This window comes from Pyxicephalus adspersus, chromosome 2 (genome assembly GCF_032062135.1).
Source record: "Pyxicephalus adspersus chromosome 2, UCB_Pads_2.0, whole genome shotgun sequence".
NCBI lineage: Eukaryota > Metazoa > Chordata > Amphibia > Anura > Pyxicephalidae > Pyxicephalus > Pyxicephalus adspersus.
Window position 1 is genome coordinate 149,786,464 of NC_092859.1, and position 18,806 is coordinate 149,805,269.

The following is an 18,806-nucleotide window of genomic DNA, read 5'->3' on the forward strand; positions in this document are numbered from 1 at the left end:
GCCTTTACTGATCTTACATTAATGTTTCTTCATATGTCATAAGATCACCAGTTATCAGAGCGAAGCTTAGACACCAGGAAGCCCTGCCAAGATGGCACCTCCACACAAAGACAGTTCTATACACAAAGACAGTTCTATACCAAATGATAATCCTAGAATGCTACCAATAATCCTGGATCACCCAGATACTCTCATGATAGTCTATCTTCACCAGTCTTGGAGAGTTTAAATTAATCAGGCCCATGGACTTTACACACAGATTATGGTAAATTTCCTTTCTTCTTTTCACCTTGGACAGCTCCCCATGTTATACTACTTGATAGTCAAACGCATTGCTCTGGGTTAGAACAGCGGGTATTTTAGAAATCCTAAAAGTCAGTTCAGGCTTGTCAAATTGATGTTTTATAGGCCACACACAGCTCATAAAGGTTTCAATGATTACAAATTCAAAAATGTGCTTCCTGTTTTTTTTACAGTTATTAAATTGCCTTGCTTCAGGGAACAATCTGTTTTTTTTTTTACTGTATGATTAGGTATTATAAACTGCATTTTTATGTTAGTACATTCAACAGAATTTATTTCTACTACTATTTCCTAAAATTAAATAGGGGGGTTCCTTTTTAAACATAATGTGGCCCCTTAAAGTGTATGTAGAGCTTAAACCTTTATTTATTGTGGATAAAGAAGGAAAGAATTTAAATGTCTACTAGTATATGTTTTGTACCATTGGGACATTTAGCATTCAATTACTGTCCCTGGAAAGTAGAGGGAAACTTCTATAGTATGGTGAATTTCCCTCTTAGGAAAAACTGCTCCCAGACCAGGTATTTTCCTCTTGACTCCTGTTATGGGGACAACTCCAAAAAGTTAGACTTCCACTTTTTTTCTTTCTCTGTGACCAGTGGTCACCAGTAACAATGGAGGGGGCAATTTCCTTAGTGGGGACAGAAAAAAAAACTAGAGAGAAGGGTCCAATTCACAGTTACGCAATTTAAAGCTAAACCTAAAAAGATTTTGAATTAAAAATACATTTTAAAGTTTGTGTTCTTTTAATTGTTCCCACTGTTTGACATGCCTGGTCTAACAAGTAGTCTTGTCACAGTTCCCTAAAGTCATTTAATAATGAATTCTAGATTACACTCCTTTCCTGCAAGCCAACTTTGCCTTTCTTCACACCCATGTTATATGTTGAGTGTAGATGAGGACACCACGAAGCCCTTCCCATGATGGAACGGCAAATTAGGGATTGTGAGTTCACATAAGGAGAAGAAAGGAACTTTACACCCATATCATAATTAATGCAAAACCAGACCATGAAAGAGATTCAACATTTCAAAGCGTGTGGCCAGAATTCTTTCTGCTTGGATACGGCTCTAAAAAGGTGAATCATAGATTAATACACTAAGGAGATTTGTAAATCTCATTTCCTCTTTGTTTTGTAGAATGCAGAAAAGCAACAGGAAGGCTTTATAAGACCACTTACATAAAAAAAAGCCACCAACACTAAATATTTCTATTCTTCTGTCTAAACCCATCTGGAATGGTCTTAAGAAATAAAAAAGCAAAACAAGCACATTCCTTAAAAATACACTTTTTATGAACCTTTGCCTGGTGGAGGCCAAATTCCAAACACTTTATTGATATTGAGTATTTTAACCAAAGTCAGTTCCGATTAAACATGACAAAGGTCAAAACTTCACAACTGTAACCAATTGCCAATTGTCCATTTTTAATTGTATATTTAAAAATAATTATACATATTCCCTTTCATCTTGGATTGGTTTTACAACATTGGTCCTTACCTCCTCTTCCTGAGGGCCACATACATTCATTTTGTGACTCAACGTAAGCTAGTTCTTACCCAATTTACTGATGTGAAGGAAATAAAAAAGGTTTGTGTGGACTGTAGTTGAGGATCCCCTTCTTATAGCATCAGACCTAACAATCAGAACTTTCAAATACTATTTGATGTATTTTGCAAACTGAGACTTCTCTTGATTTCAAACAGATATTTTCCAGATGTATTTTATGTATTGTTTTCATTTAGAAACTGACTTTTTACATTGCCTTTCTTTTAAGAAGAATTATATCAATAACAGGATTGAAAAATTACCATCTCTTCTTCGAGATTCATCAATTCGGTTCAGCTCCATGTTGTCTCTCTCAAGCCGCGGTTGGTGTGGTCCCTTCGTGGTTGTTGGTGGCCATAGTGCTACCAGGAAAAAAGTTAAAAGATTAGCATTTCCTATTATTTGTTATCATTTAGAGCAAAATTCTACAACATAGATGGGTGTTCCTGGACATTATCCAATAGGCCCTTAGTGTTCCGTATGCCATATGATGGATTACAAACGACCATCTCTGCAAAGGACTAATATATTGCAACCACACAGGATTCCTCACACTCCTCCAACCTTTCCATTGAACAGAACAGTCTGCACGGCCATATTTCCTAAATGTTCAACATGAAACAATCACATATATTTCATGCTAAAGTATCTAAGTGTGTATCAAGCATAACACGCAGATAATATGATTTCCTTTTGGTTTCCTTTTATGTGATCTTCTGTTGGTTTGATTACTTTTGTCCACATTTTGAAATTTTAAAATATAATTACTTTTAAATGATTTACCCATAAACCAATAGAATAGAACAACATATTCTACATATAGACACAACATACAAATCAATTTGAGAATGTAATAGAAAAGAACCGAATGGCGGTGTGCATCATGAGTACCATGGCATGACAATTACAATGTTAACGACGAGCCAAAAAGTCAAAAGAATGACAGAGGATTAGACATTAAGGGGAAAGAAGAAGAGGAATAAAAACAGTAGGAGGGAAAGACATAAATATATAGTGTTTGATTATTGAATAAGGGTGATGGGAGAAGAGTACAATGACCCAGAACAGACTTTAAAACCAATAAAGTCAACTTTGGTATATAGTCAATTTTACATAAAGATGCAAATAAAGCTACAAAAAAGATTTGTTTCAGGAGCAAGTTGGGTTTAAGCAACTGATGCTTAAGTAGCATAGGTGGTTTAGATAATCCACATATTCTAGATTGAGTAAAACATTTGTTTTTCAATATGTAATGGGAATAATAACTCTAAATTGAGCACTTTATTATATAGAGCCTTCTCTAGTGCAGTTACCATACCGAGAATAGTATTTACAAATTGTTCCAAAGGATAAAGCCTATGACTATGTTCATCACATTCTGATCAGCAATGACATTAGTGATTTTTTCTCTCTACTGTGACTGCAAAATGACAATACAGACTGCTACATCAAAGTACATGTAAACCAAACCTCATTCTTAAGATTGTGAAAAAAAAGTTAGAACACCACACATGTTTATATTGCCATTTGTAAGATTCACTTGATTTCACTGTGTGAGTAAGTGAAAGGAAAGCCATCATTTCTCATCAGAGCAATAGGTGAGAAAAATTGCTTCAGTGGGGACTGGTAGAAAAAGTATGTTCATTTTGGAGAGATTTCCTTTCTTGTTGTATGTTTAGGACAGGAAGAGAAGGTGAGATCTCCATTGCATACAACAAAAAATATCCCAATAGGGATACCCTTACCTGCTTTATAGAAAATAATGTCTTTGACTTTGTCCTAAAACCCAATAAAGGATGACGATATTTTGTGTAGGTGGTTATTGTACTGGGAATGTTACATATTATCAGTATGACTGGTTTGTTAACCAATTACGAACCCCTTTGTCCCCTTGATATGTAAGGGATCTTTAAGAATAGTGATTTCTAGCAATTTCCTGTAATGTGTGTGTGATTAGCTTCAGAATAATGTGCCCAGCCTCCACAAGCATGCTTAAAGTTTCTGACCAATACTTCTCCTGTAGTATGCCTGTAGTCTCTGACCATCTCTTGTAGGGATGAGCAAGAATGTCCCTGGCATTCTCTTTAAAATTTCCTTGAAGTTCCGATGGGTTCGCAAAATTTCGGCTAAATTTCGTGAAACCATTGAAAGTCACTATAGGAGGATTATCGCGGCTGCATTCATAAATACAGCCGTTGAAATCCTCCTGTCAGTGAGCGATCCCCGGGCACTACAGGTCAGAATGAGGGCAAGCCCTGTAGTGCCCCTGTAGTGCCCAGGGATCGCTCACTCAGAGGAGGATTCTTGCAGCTCCATTCATAAATGCATCCTCCTCTCAGAGTCCCGAGTCATGTGGCTTGCGTTTAGGAATGAACGCAGCCGTGGGAAAAATCAAAAGATTTTTCCCACACTGCAATTATTCATGGGCAGCCAGTGAGACTCACACTGTTTGCAAAACTCTATCCAGGAACATATATTACAGGACTGTAACAACAATCGGAGTCAGCTCCGCTCCCCTGATTTGTCTTGCAGGTCCCAAAAATTCGGTCTCACCGGCCAAATTTATAAAGGCCTACATGTTTGGTAAGTGAGAATGGCCCAATTCGCCACGGGACCGAATTTAAAAAATGTGCTCGCTCATCCCTAATCTCTTGTAGCCTGCTTTTAGTCTCTGACCGTCTCCTGTAGTATGCCGGTAGTCTCTGACCATCCCCTGTAGCATGTCTGCAGTCTCTGACCATCTCTTGCGACATGCATGTAATCTCAAACCATATTTTGTCATGCTTGTAATCTCTGACCATCTTTTTTGCCAATCTGCAGTCTCTAACTTATTCTTGCAGCATACATATAATCTTGAACTACCTCCTGTTTAATATCTGCAGTTCCCAATGATCTCTTGTATCTAGTATCTGATGATCTCCTGTTGCATGTTTGCAATCTCTATCTACTATAGCATGCCTGTAATCTCTGACAATCTTCTGTTGCATTCCCACAGTCTCCAATTGTCTCTTGTAGCATGCCTGTAGATTCTCACCATCCCCTGTAGCACATCCACAGTCTCTGAACGTCTCCTGTAGCATTCCTGTAATTACAATCTCCTGTTGCATATCTGCATTCTCTAATCATCTACCGTAGTACGTTTGTAGTTTCTGAGCATCTCCTCCATATCCATAGTCTCTAACCATCTCCTATAACATGCATTAAGTCTTGTAGCATTATTTTCGGTGAATATTTTGTGTGGCCCTTTCATGATCTCAGAAGCTGCACACAAGGCCAACTCAATCATATAAATTCCCCATCTCTATAAATTACCCATAAGATGTAGACTTTTAATGCATTAATAGCTAATACTGTCACTGGTGTTTATTAGAGTTTAGAAACAGAATGTCGTAAATCAGGAGTATAAAACAATCTCTGCTAATCAGGATGTGCCAGGAATGTGTGTGTCAGCAGACTATTTTCATTACGTTCAGTGTCCGCTGCATGGTGATGTTTACACTGTGTATAAACATAAAGGGGAAGGCGAGATTACAGTCTAAACACATCAAAGCTGCCTATATCAGGTTTAGCAGACCGCAAAATATATTTTCAGATATGAAATGGAACATCAAGCTATTTCTATCCACAGGTGCAGGTGTTTACTTAGTATGCCTGTGGGATGCACACAAAGAACTGACAGATACTGTAGGCCAATTAGCTTCTTCTAGACACCCCACTATGAATAATCTGCATGCCTCAATATTTAAAGCACATGGCAAGTTAGAAAAATAATATACATATTAAGTACATCTTTGCAATACATTCTCATTTCCCCTTGTTTAAAAAACATATTAGTAAAGAAAAATATACTTAATGCCTAAAGTTCTAATATGGGCTAACAATACACAGGATATGTACGATGTCAACCCAGCCTTGTGTTTTGCAAAAAGACTTATTCCCCTCACTGTCTTCTTTAAGTGCTAAATAACTTTTTGTCTTATATATATACCCGCCAGATATACTAATTTACTAATATTACATATCTTTTGTAACGTCTGGAGTAATCACAAGTATATACATTGAGCAGGGTTAAACGTAGCACCACCTCTGAGGAAGCCCAAGGCGGCGAAACGCGTCGGTAACAAGGCTCCATAAAAACAATCACATCCTATGTATTCTTTGCATATACTGCTCAGCTCAAAACTCATCTATTTGATGAAAAAAGGACCAAGTAGGTGATCTCTGTAGTACCACATTTATATATACTGTAAATTTGTATATTGACTCAGATTTGTATTTGAAAATTCAGGTTTAATATAATTTCTTTGCCAAAAAAACCCTGTTTACTGCATTTGCTTTTCTATACGATATTCCAGGGTTGGCAAACCTCCCTCCCAAAGGAAAAATAAATGATTATCTGCAATCTCACAGTCCACCTCTGCCCCAGATACATTTCCTCCTTGTTGTACTGCTAAATAACTTTTAATCCTAAAATAAAGGTGGTCTAAGTAGACTTTTTTTGAGAAAACCTAGGCAATGGGCACAGAACAGCTCTGAATTATAAACAATATCAAAAGTTTTTTTTGGCATAAATAAACAAGTAGAACAAACTGATGAGACATATAATAATTTTGTTTATGGCGGATGTTTACTTCCCTGTGTCCAATCCCAATCACTACATAGACACAACGGATACCTTCTTCACAGGACATACAGGAATTTTGGAAAGGAGAACATCATAATTAGTTCTATAAATTCATAAACTTATTTACAAATAATAAAATCCTATCACAAAACCAAATATGATTCTATCAACATGTAACACGTTCAATTTGAACAGAGATAACAAGTATTCAGGATATTGTCATCTCCTCAGGCTCAGGATAAAATATTTATCATTTACAGACATAATGTTAAACTTTGCAGGAGCCCGATTATGTATTCAACGTGTTTCATGGCATCCAAAGATGCTTCGATAAGACAAAAGAAAGAGCAACGGTATTGTTGGGCATGGGCAGAACCTTGGCTTAGAGGTTAACACCCTGGGCTTTGCAGTGCTGAGTCCCAGGTTTGAATCTCGTCCAGGGCACTATCTGCATGGAGTTTGCAGGCTCTCCCTGTGTTTGTTTGGATTTCTTCTCTGGTTTCCTCCCACATTCCAAAAACATGCAGTTAGGGTAATTGGCTTCCCCCCAAATTGACCTTAGACTGTGATAATGAAATATAACTATGATAGGGACATTAGATAGTGAGTCCCATTGAGGGACAGATAGTGACATAACTATGGACTTTGTAAAGTGCTACACAATATTTCGACACTATATAAATACTGGATAATAATGATATTAATCATAAATGTTGAGAAATCAAGGAACTATATTGAACATGCTTCCCATGGAACCATCACTCTTTGTTTGATATCTCCTTTGCCACTTTTTTTAGGGGAACTTTCACTTTTTTAGGGAACCTCCAATGGAGCATTTCTCATACTGGAGTATTGGATCATTGTAAAGGGTCCTTTTCCTCCAGACCTTAGACATCCCAAAACTTTGATCTGTTCCCCTGCTTGAGCCGACTCAAACAAAAAAGGTGGTGAAGGAGGTATAAATCAGAAAATCCTTTATATCCTGTGAAAAAAGTAGAAGTGCTTCTAATTGTATAATTAACGAACCAAAAGGCTGCAAGTTAGCAAGTTCACTGTTACAGTTTAGAAATATTTTGTTAAGCATGACACAGTTTACAGCTAATCTCCCCCTTATTAAATAATTGACATCCAGAGAAGAGGATTCACTCCTTTCACATTCCAATCTAATGTCATTGGCATGGAGGACACAAGGAATGCTTACACTTTAAATCATCAACAAATAGCACACAAATGAGTTTATATCTGTAAAAGACCACAAGAATCATATTCTTCATAAACAGAATAGAAGAAATTCATGAAGACCTGGCATAAACTATTCATTTTTCATTTTGCAGATATTGTCGAGTGGACAGAATAATATAATATTATTTATATATACAGTATTTATATAGTGCCACATCACTAGCTGTCCCTCAAAGGGCTCACAATCTAATGTCCCTACTATAGTCATATGTCATTAACACAGTGTAAGGTCAATTTTAGGGGAAGCCAAATAACCTAACTGCATGTTTTTTGAGTTTTAGGAGGGAACCAGAGTATGCGGAAGAAAACCCACGCAAACACAGGGAGAACCTGCAAACTCAATGCAGATAGTGTTGTGGTCCAAACCTGGGACCGAGCGCTTCCAAGGCCAGAGTTCTAACCACTGAACCACCGTGCTGCTAAATATATAATATTTCTTCCCAAAGTAAAGCAGAATACTCAGCAACTCATACCTGGAATCAAGCTTATTTACAAATTCAGATCTTGATTTCTGGTCTCTGCACAATTTTATGAATCTATAACACTCAGATTGTCAACTGAAGATGCTAATTGGTAGGGGGACCAATTCCACAAGGTACCCAGCCTATGTCTTCCATTTGTTGCAGTCATCTTTGGATATACCAATAAAACCATTGGAGGAAATACAGAGAAGATCAGAATGCAAACTAGTATTAGAAGATTGCAATTTACGCAAAACAGATTGTGCTTGCGCTGTATGTTAGTTATTAAAGCACGAGTTAGTCAATGGAAACCAAAACTGCTAAAATGCTGTGTACTAAAAATCGCCAAACGTTTTTCTTTTTCAGAGAATTCAGTTTTTAGTTTGCTTTATCTCAGAGATCCAGTTTTTTCAGCCATTGATTAGGGCTTAATTCCAGATGGCATCAATAATAATCATGCCTAAGCAATGATTGCAACGTCCTATCACAGGGCCTCCTGCACTGGCCAACAATGCGATAAAGTTTAAAGCTACTTTAAAAACAGCCATTTGTCCTTGTACTTACCATTGTGTCTTGTTGTTGGAGCGGCTGTTGTGGTAGAAGGCTGAGTCGGTGAAATGACTGAATCTACAGAGTCTTGCAAAGGGCTCCGATCTCTTTGGTGATAAATATAATAATCCTTGGGAAGCCAGTACTCATACTCTATACCTGAATTCTGCTCTGTGAAGAGGACCTACAAGTCACCGGACATACATAGCATTAATAATAATCACACATAAAGACTTAGATGTTATGTGAAGTTTAATTGAATGTATATTGGCAACCTATTATTGGTTTATATTAGGCCTTGGATAGGAGAAACCAGGGCAGTCTTTGATTTATGGGTTTTAATTGATTTCTATGCACACTTTACTTGTATCCCAAAAGATAAGGAAATGTATTTGTTGTAACCCCAAAATAACCTGCACTTCTAACCAGTACTTTATCATGGCAACTGATATTAAACCAATCAGATGAAGGTACTTATACATTTACTAGAAAGTATTTCCCAAAGCTTTTACTACTTCTGCCCTGTGCTACATGGACATCTAGCAATTATAACAACCACTTTGTATTTATAATTTCTTTGCAATGCAGATCACTGGAAAAGTAGCAGGATACATGTTCTTTGCTTACATTATTATCAGATGGTAAGTCCTATTATCAGATGGTAAGTCCTAGGGCTGTAGCTACGTTCTTGGTAGCAAAGGCTGCGTACACACGTGCAATAATTGTCATTGGAAACGAAAGATCCATGAAAGATCGTTCGATAATTATTAACAAAAAAAGTGCACAACGACTGGTCAACAATGCCCATGAACGAGGAATCTCACTGGAAACGAATGACCATTCTGGCGGATCTGATTGGGCGACGATCATTCGTAATCTATTGTGTGTACGGTCGTTCAGTGATCATGGATTGTTCTGTGATAAACTTTCTCCTGTACATGTCACTTCCTGCATCGTTTGAACAATTGTTCAAATGATCGTTCAAATGAACGTTCCTAATGTGTACATTATTGATGGATTATATTTGAACGATCGTATCGTTACAGCATGTAGAGAATTGTGCAGAATATGATCCTTCAAAATAATTGTGGATCGTTCGTTTTCAAACTATAATTATTGCACGTGTGTACCTATCCAAAGAGAGGCGCAGAAGCAATATCAAGGAAGGAGTAGAAGGTTCCATGTTGTAGCTGGTGTTAATTTTACAAAATGCACAGTGTTAGGTAAGTTACAGCACAGGTATGCTTTGTAGTTTTATTAAAACTCGCGAACATTTTATATCCATTTCTTATTCTGTTTAGGTTGTCTATTAATGGTATTGTTCACACTGTAAAAACTGAAAGACTTTTAATGGGAGTCATGTCGTCAGCAGATATAACCTTGAATCTGTTTTTATATTTATTCAGCCTCCAGTTTTACAAGCTGCTAATTAAAGTAATACCATACTTTAGATTAAGTATGACTTTGAGCTTGGTAGAGTTAAAATATTATCTTGATCTCCACGGTCCATAACTTCACATAATTAAAAACAAGTTGCTGCAGCTGAAATGTGTCCAATCCCTAAATCTTTTTTTTTACATGCAGATCCTCATCTGTTGGTCCTATTGCCTCAAAGCTCTCCAGATTGTCAGCAGAACGTTTGTACTGGATCTTGGTTCCGGCCACATTGAAGACACCAGGATAATTAATGGCCCAGTTCCCGTTGATCACATAGTGATAGTTCCTATTTCTCAGAGCTGGAAGAGAGCAGCACTCAGGTAAGCACTGATTACAAAACGTACATTCCATTGCTCACTTAACAACAAATTGTAAGACTACGTCTGGCTCCAAAAAGTGCCTGACTAAGCGGTCTTACCACATTTTATTAGAACTTTTAATTTGTAGCTGCTGTAGTAATACTGAAGAGTAGCAATACATCATCCTTTTATTACCAACAATTAAGTAATACGTTTGGAAATCATAAAAGCAAACAAAGAGCAAATTGTAAAATGTGTACTCCTAAAGTTTTTTTTTAAGTTGAAGTTTTTTGTTGTGCAATCAGGATTGATGTTTATAATGCAGTTTCACACAGCAAATAAAACCTTTTAACTTCTTACTATATTTCCTGTTGTAATAAAATAATTAAAGGTTTATATTTATAATTTATAAAGACATCTGTAGGGTTTTTCACAACTCATTCAAATAAAGTTTTCCTGGCATGCCTTCCATATGTAAGCTCCTTAAGCCTCAAACGGACGCCAAGTCTTTGTTTCTCAAGACGATTCATGATCGACTCAGGCCAAAATGTAGAATTATTAAAGTGGACCTTTGATACACTGAGCTTGATGGCCTAATGACAGACCACCAATAATTGTATTGTTAACTATAGAGAGGATACAGTGGGGTGACTGCTGCTTGTTCTGCATCCCACTTTTTTTGCCCTATGAAGTGTAACCTTAAATAAGCCCAACTATAAAATATAATAACTGCACTTCCTCATTTTGAAATGATTTTACATATGCCACATCCCTAATTACAGCATAAATATTTTTATCTAGGGTTGGTCAATCACAACGGGACTTTAACGGCATTGATTTTGTACTCCATACATTAATAACAATTTCATAATTTATTTAAAAAATACACATTAAAAACAAATTATAATAAAACCAAGAATTGTTTTCAACAAATCAGGTCTGGAATTTTGTGAATAGGCTTTCAGGCTCGAGTTCGAAGCGTTTCTCGGAACTAAGTCCGCTTCATCAGGAACAAGTCAAGCTTCCATCTCTACATTTTAATCCTCCGCTGGGACATATGGACCAAGGAACCATTACCTTTAAAGAGTAAAACCATGCAGCACAAAGTCATAGGGCTTCCCGCATATATAGGTTTTGGTGCTTAGTTGCCATCCATTTTTTTCATAGGCACCGCTAGTTCTCACCACCTTGACTTTCCATTTTAGCTGTTGTAATGAAATCAATGCAGTTAAAGTCCTGTTGCGATTGACCAACCCTAGATAAAAATCTTTATTTAAATAAGCCAAAATATGGCCAATTCACCTACATTGGGCCTGATTTATAAAAGCTCTTCAAGGCTGGAGAGGGTACACTTTCATCAGTGAAGCTGGGTGATCCAGCAAACCTGGAATGCCATTTGCTAGCAAATATTTTGAATCCTGGACCAAATCCATTCCAGGTTTGCTGGATCACCCATCTTCACTGATGAAAATGAATCCTCTCCAATCTTGAAGAGCTTCAAAAAATCAGGCCCATTGAACCAGCTACATGGAGAACATGCATATTTTTTTTCTTGGCTGCAGACATTGCCCCATAGTAGGAACCTTTGCACTTCAATCATTTGTTCATTAGCACAGATTTATAATCAGGAGACTTTATGCGTTAGATCATTTATATTTCTACGTGCCAACAAGAATACAAATAGCTCCATCTCGTTCCCTAGTGAGCGCTTGTTTCTTGTTTTGGAGACAACAAACTAGATCTTTCATCTACTGCAGTTTCTAAATAACAATGACTTATTTTAAGTGTTTCCTTCATCTGAAAATTTTAACCGACTCAAGACCAGCAAATGCCAACTCTGGTCAAGTATTTTAATACTAATAATATCACAGATCATACAGGAAACAAAACAGTACAAAATATCAACACATGATTGTTCTACAATGACTTTGATTTGGGCTTCCATTACCTCCATCCAGTTAGTTTGACATTTCAATACAAATAAAAACTTGGACATCATAGGAATATTTTGATAATTAATTTGTTCTCTTGGAGATTTAAACTATTAATTCCCCCCCAAGGGTTTGCTTTAAACTCTTCTACTTTGAAAACACAGCAAAAAAAAAATCATATAAACTGTACAAATATGTATAAAAATCTGCCAAACCTAAGCTAGAACTAAACCATCCTTTTTTGTAACAAAACAAGTTTGCATTCCTACATGGTCCTATTAAAATACTATAAAGATATTCAAATATGAAAGACTTATTTGATTATTTTATAAACTTTCAGGCTGTTACTTTTCCCCCTGCCCACCCAAGATCCATAGATGGTTCCATCTCAGCCTAAGTTTGGATCCGCATGGCATGCCGTGCTGTACTTGGAGCCGACAAACAATGGTTAGGTCTTGTACACATGGGTAGATTTTTCATTTCTGATCTGATTTCTGATAATTGGATTGAATCTTAAATATATCTGATGGAGATCCAGCAACCAACCAAAGCATCTGATTTTTATTTTACCTATTGGAAATGGATGGATCGAACATGTTGGTAAATTTCAAAAGTCATGTTGTGTAGAGGAACATTTGGGTCAAATCCATTCAGAATTATGACAACTTTCTGGAATAAGGCAGAATGCATCAGACCACATCTGGAATATGCAGTCCAGTTTTGGGCCCCAGTTCACATAAAGGACATTGTGGAATTGGAGAGAGTGCAGAGAAAGGCAACTAAACTAATAAAAGGAATGGAGGAGCTCAGCTATGAGGAGAGATTAGCTGAAATGAATCTATTCTCCCTTGAGAAAGAGACGTATAAGGGGGGATATGATCACCCTGTATAAATATATAAATGGTCCATATAGAGAACTCTCTTCCCAATTATTCACTTTGAGAGCATTACAAAAGACAAGAGGGCACTCTTTGCGTCTGGAGGAAATGAAGTTTAAGCTCCGGATAAGGAAGGGATTCTTCACTGTAAGGTCTGTGAAAATGGAATCGGCTCCCTCAGGAAGGAGTTTCAGCAACTGCTATAGATTGCTTTAAGAAAAAGCTGGATGTATTTCTAGAAGCACAGAATATAACTGGGGATTAAGGCTTTAAAGTAAAAATAACAGTGACTGTTGATCCAGGGAACATCTGATTACCTCATGGAATCAGGAAGGAATTTTTTTCTCCCCTGTTGAAGCAAATTGTACCAGGGATTTTTTTTGCCTTCCTCTGGACCAACTATGTCTTATAGGGTTTTATAACTGGGATATGTTTATTTCCATAGTGGTTAAACATGATAGACTTATGTTTTTTTTCAACCTAACCTACTATGTAACTATGTACCTATTTCACCCCTAATGGAAAAATTCCAGTCCCGCATGAAGCCAGTGATGGGGCAATGACTGAAAGGTTCATCTAATGCACGACAGTTAGGAGAAAAACTCCCACTTCATACATAGCATTCAACACATGTGAAAGCAGAGAACAGAGATCATTCTAAGAGGTGAATATTACATTGAGAAGACATACAACAGCCTGCTGTCTCCATAGAGCTGATTCCTGGGCAAGATGTTACCTGTCTGTCTCGTGAGGCCAATGAACAGATAAGAATATGTTTAACTAAAAGCCAGAGGGGTTTGGAAGGCTTCCTAATGAGATGCTGCAGATGCAATTATATTCAAGCTTATGCTGATCGTTTCCTAAAAACAGGTAATTCTTTTTCCATGACTTAAACGTGAAAACAGAATTATACACGCCGCACTGCGCCTAGTGTTGGAAGACGCCCGTGTCACCATATTGAAATAGTTCTTCACTTCACAAAGAGATGTGTTATGACAATATAATTCCTCGCATTTACTGCAGTGCCGGGATCACATTTTCCACCCACATACTGTCATACCAGTCGGACTATAAATCTGAAATATTTCACTGCCAGTGGGTGGATGAAATAGTTACAATATATGTAAAGCCAAAAAACGTTTTTTAAAGAAAAAATGGGTTTGAGTAGGGACAGGATAAAGCCCTTAAGATGAGTTTTTGGGGTTGTGTTTTGCAGGGTAGATTTCATTTTAGTTACTATCCTTTAAGCCAGTGTTTCTCAACCGGGGTTCCTCCAGAGGTTGCAAGGGGTTTCTTGAGCAATGAGCAGTTTGTGACTTTTCGGCTGTCTGTAAGGGTGACATTCTTCCCAATGGCCGGTAATGTAAGAGGAATTCTTCCCACTGACCACCATACTAATATACTGTGAGCTAAGGATATAGTAATTATAGAAGGGGTTCCCTGAAGAACTGGATGTTATTTCAAAGCTTACCTCATGTAAAAAAGTCGAGAAACACTGCCATAGGCTCGAAGAGAAGTAGGAGGAAATCCAAAAAGAGGGAAATTTCTTCTTAGCCGTCAGTGGAACAAGAGTCCTCAATATGCTCTATATTCCCATTCTGGTAACATGTACTTTATCGGTATCATAATATTACAGAAGGCAGAGCAATTCGGTGAGGGCTGCTCCCTGATTTGAAGGACCCAAAAGCGAATGACCAGAAAATGTAAAAATAAAAAATGGCTTCAGTCAACAAACCCATTAAAACGTCATTTGAGCCATATGATGTTTAAGCAGGGCAGCCGACACATTTCAGGGGCTTTACACATACATCAGGGAGTTTGAATGACCTTTTTTATTTTTGTTTTGTACTATTTCTTTTTAATTAGTTGAGTGTTTGTTTTAAAACAACTGTTTATTCTGTAACTGGTCCAGTCATCAAAGTACATCACATAGTTATTTATAGATAAGTCTTGATTTATAAATGTGATTTTTTATTTGTACAATGTAGTTACAGTCCAATCTATTGTTATCCAACTATTGTTAGAAATGGATTAAAAATAAAAAAACATCAGTGGAAATAATTTTATTTATTTTTAGGAAGGTTCCCTGCAGCTGCCTTTGGATGAGATCACACAGAACAAATTAGTGATCCGCACATACAGACCAACAGCAGCAAAACCTAAAAATTGTAACAGTTTTTGCAAAGATATTATTATTATGGCCCAGGCATGAAAGCATTTACCAACAAATAAATGACTTTTAAGAAATCCATCAGATTGCAGGATTTATGAGATGACTATTGCAGATCTTTGTATTTAAAATATATATTTCTCCCCAATTACTAATAACATGCTTAATAAGGTTTCTGCCAGCAATGATGAAATCTTCTTAAAGTGGGCAAAAATGTCTTGTGTATGGCTACCTCAACATTTATAGATAGATGTTAATATTATTATTATTATTATTATTATTAATAATAAACAGAATTTATATAGCGCCAACATTCTACGCAGCGCTGTACATTAAATAGGGGTTGCAAATGACAGACAGATACAGACAGTGATACAGGATATGAATATCTACACTGAGAATATTTGAGGTTTAAGTCAATTCAAATGAATGAACCCACTACTACGAACAACTTGCTGGGGGCAGAATTGCTAACAGACTACTTACCTTTTCTTGCAAGTGAGATTCTACTACCGCTTCCTCTTAGATTGTAAGCTCTTCGGGGCAGGGTCCTCTACTCCTCCTGTTTCATTGTTTGTATCTGTTCGTCATTTGCAATCCCTATTTAATGTACAGCGCTGTGTAAAATGATGGCGCTATCTAAATCCTGGTTATTACTATTAATAATAATAATAATAATAATAATAATAATAATAATAATAAAAATATTGCAACTTTCCAGGCTAGCAAGGAGGAGGAATATATATTGGGATTGTGGTTTCCTTGCTTGGGTGATTTTGCTGCTGGTTGGGTATTACCAGCAGAAGAATCACCTACCTGTCATCACCCTAAGTCTAATTTTTTGCTTGCAAACAGCTCACTTGTTGTCTAATAGTCGATATGAAGTTTACTGCAACTAACCTGCAAAATGGCTAAAACTGTTGTCTATGCTTGCCACTCCTAGTAGAGTCAGCTGTACATTCATGATAAGGCAACGTAATAAGAAAATTCAGAAAAAGGGAAGGTTATGAGATAAAATATGCATTTACAAGTCACCATAGTTCATCTATGACATTTCCATTCTTCAATAAAAATCAGGCTGAGAAGCCAGAGAAGATTTCTCTATGGTCATAAAACTAGCCAGGATTACATATATGCACTTTACCTGCCAGGAAGCTTAATTTAAAAAATAAAATCAAGAATATCAGTATAATCTTGTAAACTAAAGAAAAATTGAAACCTAGATCAGTGTTAAACCCAGAAATTTTCTTTAAACTGGGTGGGAGGAAATTGTAGGTGGGTGGCAGCCCTTGTATTATATCCCAACCGGGCTATTTTTGCGTGGTTACTGAAAAGTGCCGGGTGGTCCACCCAGCTAAAGGGAGAACACTGCTAGATTATCATAAACCAAATGGAATAATTGAATGAAAGTTCATGATATGCTCCAATGTCATCAAGGAGGTCATAAGTCCTGCATTGCAATACAGCCCAATGGAATACCTTCTGCTCTTTCCCATCATCACTGCACCATAGAAAGGCAGAGGTGGACAACGCATCTGTACAGCCACCATTCCTAAATGGTCCAATTGCTTCAACTCCAAATGTTTCCAAACTGGGTAGTTAAACTCCAGGATAATTGAAGCCCACTGCAAGGTTTAAAAGCCACCCTTCTGTGGGGGGGGGGGGGGGTAAGACTTAACTTATGCGTGGTTTCTGGCTCTCTCCTGTTGCCCATTGCCTCAAATTTTGGACAAGTCCTTGGCATCATCCTATTCAATGACACCGAATAGATTTGCACGAAGGGGTTGATATTGGTGGTCCAATCAATAGGGCAATGAGGCCCTTAGCATGGCCGCATGGGTCTAGCAAATTGGAGAGCTCCAGCAGTGGTAGTATTAGGGTTATAACGAAAGCATCATTTCATGGATATACCAAGCTATTACCCTGGCAGTTTGTAGGATGCCCAATGAAAAGGGAAAAAAAACAGCTTTTAACAAACTTGTTGCTCTATTCTATACATTCTTTTGCCCCTTCCCTCTGCATTTATACTTGTATCAGTATTTTTGCTTATATGCCAGTCATTATTTGCCACGTACACCCATTAAATCGCAATGTCTAGCAATTCCCCAGCAAACTATTGTGAATCTATCTGTGTGCATGGTATGTGAATGAAATCATGACTGAGACCCAGACATAGACTACAGTAGAGATAAACCTCATGTCACGCCAGGTTATTAGACTGACAGCCAGAGGAGTGACTGACATGACAAAGACGTACTGTACAAGCCGAACTAATATGACAATGTCTGGGGCAGCGGATATAACAGACTCTGTTACTCTGTACAAAAGCAATTAGATAAATGAGCTACAGAACGTGTCATATCTCTACCCCTGGAGTACAGTCTGTGCTGCTACTGAGCTAAGTGTAGTGTGACAGTTACCAGAGGCCGGGTACTTTGTAGTGTAGATATTGTGGTGATGTCGGCATGAGACGTTTCTTCCTCCACAAACTCCACAGATATCCACCTTCTCGTTGGATCCCAAGATGAAATCACAGCCTACTTGCTGCAAACCGAACATGGAAAAATGTTAATTTGCTTGAATGTTAAAAACAATTTGTTTGCACCATTTGCTAATGTCTCATCTGACATTTACATATTCTGAACAAGCAGTAATAACACTTCAAATCAAGCTTTCATTCATTTTTTTATCTTAAAGCATTGGAGAGAAATTTCTTTTAGATCTGTGTTTATCAACCAAGGTTCCTCCAGAGCACTGGTTGCCAACCTTTTCGGAACCACAGACCACTAAATTTACCGGCATGAGCGGTCCGGAGCCGGGTGTCACCTAAAGGGGAAGAAATTTCCCCCATAGTGACGTCATGATGCCAGAACCCGCCAATCTCCCATCGCAGGTCTGAGGTCAGGCGGTTGTGTCTATTCAGCCCACTTCCCTGAGCCTGTGATCCATACGTGGGACATGGTCGGTGGCTCTGTCCGGTGCGCTCCCCTAGCCGGTTTCTTCGTCTGACCCCGCTCGGGAGCGCACAGGCCAGAGCTGCGGGCGGCTGCTCCAGAGGATGCTAGGGGTTCCTTGAGCAATGAGGAACTTTCTCAGGTCAGTTTACCTGACACCAATCATCTTTTTGGGTATCTGTGAGGGGGGCAGCCATCTCATCAGCAATGTAAGCATTCTTCCCAAAGACCACCATGCTTATATCCTGTGAGCAGTATATATAGTAATTATAGAAGGGGTTAGCTGAAGACCTGAACTTTATTTCAAAGGTTCGCCCATATCGAAAAGGTCTGCTTTAGAAATTAATGCTTTTTCATCAATTAACTGATCAGCAAAAATTTACACCATTCTACCGGAAGAGAAATGCTCCT

At 37.7% G+C, this 18,806-nt stretch overlaps 1 protein-coding gene across 1 annotated transcript in view; it reads right to left on the reverse strand.

Annotated features, from left to right (window-relative positions):
* The window catches only part of LOC140324691 (ADAMTS-like protein 5), a 60,600-nt gene that overhangs the window by 9,761 nt on the left and 32,033 nt on the right, over positions 1 to 18,806 (reverse strand). The window contains exons 7-10 of the mRNA XM_072402766.1: positions 17,862 to 17,985; positions 10,305 to 10,462; positions 8,742 to 8,910; positions 2,114 to 2,212 (exon numbers count right to left, since the gene is read on the reverse strand). Of these exons, the coding sequence (XP_072258867.1) occupies positions 2,114 to 2,212; positions 8,742 to 8,910; positions 10,305 to 10,462; positions 17,862 to 17,985 (550 nt within the window). The remainder of the gene's footprint in view (positions 1 to 2,113; positions 2,213 to 8,741; positions 8,911 to 10,304; positions 10,463 to 17,861; positions 17,986 to 18,806) is intronic.